The 6419-nt window shown below is 38.5% G+C and overlaps 1 protein-coding gene and 2 non-coding genes across 12 annotated transcripts in view; 2 read left to right on the top strand and 1 right to left on the bottom strand.

Annotated features, from left to right (window-relative positions):
* Positions 1 to 2050: 2050 nt before the first annotated feature.
* LOC131189435 (U6 spliceosomal RNA) lies at positions 2051 to 2157 on the top strand. The gene has a single exon (XR_009153040.1). It is a non-coding gene; the product is annotated as a U6 spliceosomal RNA (small nuclear RNA).
* A 1638-nt stretch (positions 2158 to 3795) lies between these two features.
* LOC131189434 (U6 spliceosomal RNA) lies at positions 3796 to 3902 on the bottom strand. The gene has a single exon (XR_009153039.1). It is a non-coding gene; the product is annotated as a U6 spliceosomal RNA (small nuclear RNA).
* A 266-nt stretch (positions 3903 to 4168) lies between these two features.
* The window catches only part of MED16 (mediator complex subunit 16), a 32503-nt gene continuing 30252 nt past the window's right edge, over positions 4169 to 6419 (top strand). For all 10 annotated transcript variants that reach the window (XM_058163320.1, XM_058163319.1, XM_058163318.1 and 7 more), the window contains exon 1: positions 4169 to 4432. In XM_058163320.1, the coding sequence (XP_058019303.1) occupies positions 4420 to 4432 (13 nt within the window). In that variant the 5' untranslated portion in view covers positions 4169 to 4419. The remainder of the gene's footprint in view (positions 4433 to 6419) is intronic.

The following is a 6419-nucleotide window of genomic DNA, read 5'->3' as shown; positions in this document are numbered from 1 at the left end:
TCTTCAGCTCTAACTGAATGGTGGGGAATGGAAAGGCTTATAAGCCTTGATTCTTTCATTGAGGAATTGGAGCTGTGCTTTCTGCAGGATGCTTTCTTTATACAAGGAGTATAAATCCTTCTATTCCCCGCCATCCAGTCAGAGCTGAAGGAGCTTCTTGGATGAGAAGCAAAACGTCTTCAAAGAAAAACCAGAAAGTCCAGTTGCCTCTTGGGAAAAAAAAACACCTTTGGGACACCCATGACCTGGATGACTGAAAATTTCCATAGCGACACTGACAGGTGGTGGGGAATGGAAGGATTTATATTCCTTGCAGACAGCTGGTCATCAGCATCCTTTTTTAGAGAAAATATTTACAGACTCCTCACTTCCTGGACATAAACTGTTTTAACTCCTACCCTCAAAACAACGCTATTGAGCATTGCACACCAGAACAACTAGACACAAGAACAGTTTTTCCCCAAGGCCATCACGCTGCTAAACCAATAATTTCCTCAACACTGTCAAACTATTTCCTAAATCTGCACTACTATTAATCTTCTCATCATTCCCATCCCCCATCTCCTCCCACTTACGACTGTATGACTGTAACTTTGTTGCTTGTATCCTTACGATTTATATTGATATTGTTTCTTGATTGCTTATTTGTACCCTATGACTATCATTAAGTGTTGTATTTTAGAATTCTTGATGAATGTATCTTTTCTTTTATGTACACTGAGAGCGTATGCACCAAGACAAATTCCTTGTGTGTCCAATCACACTTGGCCAATTAAAAAATAATTCTATTCTATTCTATTCTATTCTATTCTATTCTATTCTATTCTATTCTATTCTATTCGATCGTTGATGCTCTTGGAGGTTTATCTGTGACCTCAGGGTCACCTGAGTAGTGCTTCTGGTTCCTTAAAATCTTTAAAAAGTTGCTGGAATTGAGAAATATCCTGGTGTAAACGCACCTGTGCAATTAACATCACCGTTATTATCATTCATTTTGGGGGGTGAGTTTAATCAAGATGGCTATTTTCATTGGTTTGCTTCTTCGGAAGGGTGACAGTATAGATGGGGAGGGGTCTCCAAACTTGGGCACTTTAAAACTTGTGGACTTCAACTCCCAGAATTAAATAAGTCTAAATTCTGGGAGCACAGCTGGCTGGGGAATTCTGGGAGTTGAAGTCCACAAGTTTTAAAGTGCCCAAGTTTGGAGGCCCCTATAGATGATCTCCCTACCACCATGATCCCGGAGTGAATACCGGTTCCATAATGCCCAGAGCACGATGGACTCCACTGTCCATGATTCCCAGCCAAAATATGGAACTTGGGAGTAATGGGAAGGAGCTGTAGTCTGATGCAGCGAGAAGGCTGGGGGGGTTCAGGCAAGCCTTGAGCGGAGGGGGTGGGCAGTGAGGGCTGCTTCTGGTTAGGGGGGCCTTCGGGTGGAATGCAATAGAAAGTTCGGATGTTTTTTTTTTTATATGGGCATTGCAATGGGGGCAAGGCCCAGATTCGTCTGTAGAAACAAGGCACGGACGGTGTAAATCTGCACGCGGAGCAAACCTTGCCTTGCCAGCCCCTTCCTCGCGTGTAAAGAACAGCAGCAGCTGGATGGTTGGCGGGCTGCTGTACGTGCGCGCAGATAGGGTTACATTTAGCAGCTTTTCCTTTTGATATATTGAGCACTTTTTCCAAAGTGTTTTTTGGGGGGTGGGGGAAATCAGGAATGCACGAGAAAAATAGTATTCATTGAAGAAAAGAAGTAAAAGGGGAAAAGTATGGAGGAGGAGGGGAGCGACAGGGAAAAGCATGACTATTTGCATAGGCGCCTCCCATCATGCACTAGGGGAACTCTATAAAACCTGTCGTTTATAAAAAGTAATTTAAAAGGGTGTAGATTCATTATTTGGAAAGCAATTCACTGAAATGGGAAGAAATGTTTGGAATATGAAATATAGAAGGAAAAAAACCGATTATAGTTATGGCACTAGTTACCATAACTTTAGAAAAACTGAGGAAATAGCCTTTAAATAAGTCTGAAGGAAAGCTATAATTTGTGCTCGCTTCGGCAGCACATATACTAAAATTGGAACGATACAGAGAAGATTAGCATGGCCCCTGCGCAAGGATGACACGCAAATTCGTGAAGCGTTCCATATTTTGCAACTGGAACAAACCTTTCCGCAGCCTCGTTTACCTACACTAAAATATTTCTTTTACAAAAATCACTAGCTTCTCCAAACAGGTTGTGAGAAGTCTTTGGAAAAATTCGCTGTTTGATTCATGACATTATTGAGCATTATTTTTTTTGATCAGTAGAAAGGCATTGAAAGTGAATCCATTTGGTATTACCAAACTATGAGTTTAGATTACATCATTAAATTGGTTCCTTTTTTTAAATGGAATAAATTGCCGCTCCCTCATTTTATGTGCATTTTAATGTTGCTGTATGATGTGTATATTGTGTCTATCACTGATATTTAAGTTTTAAGTTTGTTCTCAATAAGCTAAATTAAACTATTAAAGGTAGTCCTTTGCTTAGTGACCTTTATAATGGCACTGAAAAAGCAACTTATGATCGATTTTCACACCTACAAACCATTGCAGCACTCCCATGGTCATGTGATCAAAATTTGGACACATGGCAACTGGATCATATTTATGACGGTTGCAGTTTCCTGAGTCATATGTAACCTTCTGACAAGCACAGTCAATGGGAAAGCCAGATTCACTTAATGACCATGTTACTAGCTTAACAACTGCATTGATTCACTTAACAACAACGGCAAGAAAGGTCATAAAATTTTGGGCTCAGTTGTGGTCGTAAATCAAGGATTACCTGTGCTCCATTTACAAATTCAAAGGTAGTCTATTTATACAGTGAATACATGATGGAGTTGCATATAAAAAGTCTCCGGGGTTTCCCTGTTATGTATTCAAACGCCACTTTTTAAGATTGAAAAATGCAGTTGTAATGTTAATAATAAACCAAAAGTATTTCTAATGCTATTCTTATTATATTGTATATTTAGAATAGAATATAGAATATTTATTGGCCAAGTGGGACTGAACATACCAGGAATTTGTCTCCGGTGCATAAGCACCATAAACTTTTGTATATTGCATCACATCTCAAGTTTTAAAAATTAAAATATATTTAAAATTGTTGAAATAAAATAATTGTTATCACACCATCATTGTGCTTATTACAGCTACCAATACGGTGAATATTTCCTTGTAGGCACCTGGACCTTTTTGACGTATAACAAACATAAGGTACTCCTTCTTGTAAAATGTAATCTTAACTCTTTTTATTTATTATTTTATTATTTATTTATTTTGTCACAACAATATACATAAGTATCACACAAAAAGATTATATAGTATATGAACATATATATGAGGAAATATAAGGAAGTATAAGCATATATATATATATATTATAAGAAGAAAAAAATAGGACAGGAACAGTAGGCACGTTTGTGCTTACTCTTAGGAATGGGGTGAGGTAAACTCTGTTTAGAACAAAAACAAATTAGAATTACTTATATATTTATATAAATTATAGCATTCATATTATATTTACCGTGTTTTTAAAAGGCTCATATTGTATTAATAAAGCATAATCATAACAGAAGCTCCATCCACTGTGATGTTGAGAGATGAAACAGTAACAAACGTTTTCTATAAATTTATCTACCACGGTTGAGCCATACAGAGGCTGGATAGAAAAGGAATTTACATGAGAGAGGATAAAAACTGATAAATTGCAAAGAAGTTGTATTTTGGAGCAGAGCAAAGCAAAATATGGAACGCTTCACGAATTTGCGTGTCATCCTTGCGCAGGGGCCATGCTAATCTTCTCTGTATCGTTCCAATTTTAGTATATGTGCTGCCGAAGCGAGCACAAATTTAGCTCTACCTTGTACGGTATATAAAGGTTTCTATACGTGTAACTATCCCGTTATGGTGAGATACTCTAAAGTGTAAATATGCCCGTTATTTTTATATCCATGGAGGATGATCTTATCCCTCTGTGTTTTTTAAATCGTAGTATTATAATACATTAAAAATAAATTATATAATACATTTATATTTTCAATAAATTATCTTATTTTTCTCTTTCTTCGGGGTGCATGATGGGAAGGGACGTATGCAAATATACACCCCTTGGATATCATCGCGGAAGGTTTGGGTAGGAATTAAGATCAGACAGAGGTGGTCATCCTTATTAAGAACCCGGAAAAGAAACAGGGATTTGAGTTTTCGCAGCAAAAGAAGTTTGGGAAGATTAAATTTTTCTCTGGGGTGAACTTTTAAAATATTTTATTTCACTTTATTTCACATGAGTATCAGGCACTTCATTAGACAGCGTTAAAAGAGAAAAGCCCATGTTTTGGCGCATGCGCACGGGACCGGGACCGCATGGATGGTTGGGGTAAGTAGGGGTGTGTGGGAGAGTTCATTTAGGAAGAACGGGGGGGGGAGGAGAAGCAAGAAAGAATGCTAAACATCAAAACATTTTATTTTGAACTATTCTCGGAAGATATTTTTGCTGCAGAGTTTATACTTCCAGAGTAATTTGCCCCCTTGCATCGTTTGTTGAGGCATTAACCTTTTAGAGCCATTACACTGGATACAAAGCAGTGATTACTGGTTTGGGCTTTGGGTATCTTGTGGGATGCTATGAATTAAATACAACTTGAGTTTAGCAAGCATTTGACAGGGTGCTCCATGCAGTTTTTACAGGTAGTCCTCAATTTACAGCAGCCTGTTTAGTAACTGTTCAAAGTTACAATGGCACTGAAAACCCCCCACTGATGACCGTTTTTCAAAGTACCTTTCCACCATTCCCCCATGATCATATGATCCAAATTCAGATGCTTGGCAACTGGTTCATATTTATAACTGTTGCTGTCTCATGTGATCCCCTTTTGTGACCTGACAAGCAAAGTCAATGGGGAAGCTGGAGTCACTTAACAACCGGGTTACTAACTTATCAACTGCAGTGATTCACTTAACAAATGTGGAAAGAAAGTCATAAAATGGGACAAAATTCACTTAACAAATGTCTCACTTAACAAATTTTGGGCTCAGTTGTAGTCGTAAGTCGAGGTCTACCTGTATTGGCAACTTAGATCAATGTATTAAGGAAAAAATACAGATAACTTCAAAACCATATTCACAGAGTGATTGATTGATTGTACACCATCAAGTCACTGTTGAGTCTAACTGACCATCACAGAATGGACAGAATAGTCATTATGTTTTAAAAATCAAATTGGGATAAACCTGGAATAATAAGGCATTCAATGGGGAGCTACAAGTTTGTTCCTGGAACTGGTACCCATTAAGATTTTCATGAATGACTTGAGTGAACAGAAGGAGGGAAGACCTGTTATATTTAGAACCATCATAAGGTAAAGGTAAAGGTTCCACTCGCACATACGTGCTAGTCGTTCCCGACTCTAGGGGGTGGTGCTCATCTCCGTTTCAAAGCCGAAGAGCCAGCGCTGTCCGAAGACGTCTCTGTGGTCATGTGGCTGGCATGACTCAATGCCAAAGGCGCATGGAACCATCATACTAGGCTGCAAAAATCTAGACTGGTGTTCCTTAAACCTGGTGGCATTGACATTTGTGAATTTCAACTCCCAGAATTCCCCAGCTGTGAGATAGTGGGTACCTGGTTTAGTGACGATGCATCTGAAAAGATTTTATCACTGATCTTAAACTGAATATGCTTCAGCAGTGCAACATAGTAGGAAAAAAAGGGGAAATGCAGTTTTGGGCTGCATTGATGGAAGTACAGGTCCCAAATTATAGGAAATGCATAACTCAGAGTCCACCTTGAACGTTGTATTCAGTTCCAAGCATCCCTTTTTTAAAAACCTGGAGAGATTGTAAAAAGCAATTGTAAACAGTGCAAGTTTAATTAGGGAAGTGGAAACAAGGCCTTCATGAGGAGAGATTGAGGAACATATTTAACTGGGAGAAGAGACAGCTAAGGAAGGGAAATAATAGTGCTTTTTAAATACTTGGAGGAAAGTTACAGTGACAAAGATCAAGATCTCTTCTCACTCTCCCCACTATTAGGGACACAAAATACTGGAAGAACTTCCTAACATGAAGCACATTTTGACCACTAAAGCAGAGACACGGTGGGATCTTTTCATGGGATGTGTTCAGGCAAAAGGCTGAGCAGGGAGTGTTTTAGTTTGATGCTAGGGCTGGTTTTGCTTGCCTAATTAGCTCCTTCTTACTCTTGTTTGTATGGACATTTATGGCTAATCCATATACCTGGTTGGGATAAATGCAATTTAAAACCATTAACGGCATTCAAATCAAATTGCAACAAGGAAGAAAAGTAACAATAGAAGAAAATATTTGTAGGTCAGGGTGAAAGTGTGGAATTTTTTGTGCTTTCT

Source organism: Ahaetulla prasina, chromosome 1 (assembly GCF_028640845.1).
Source record: "Ahaetulla prasina isolate Xishuangbanna chromosome 1, ASM2864084v1, whole genome shotgun sequence".
Taxonomy (NCBI): Eukaryota; Metazoa; Chordata; class Lepidosauria; order Squamata; family Colubridae; genus Ahaetulla; species Ahaetulla prasina.
The sequence above is the reverse complement of the archived record's forward strand: the minus strand, read 5'-3'. Positions and strand labels throughout refer to the sequence as shown.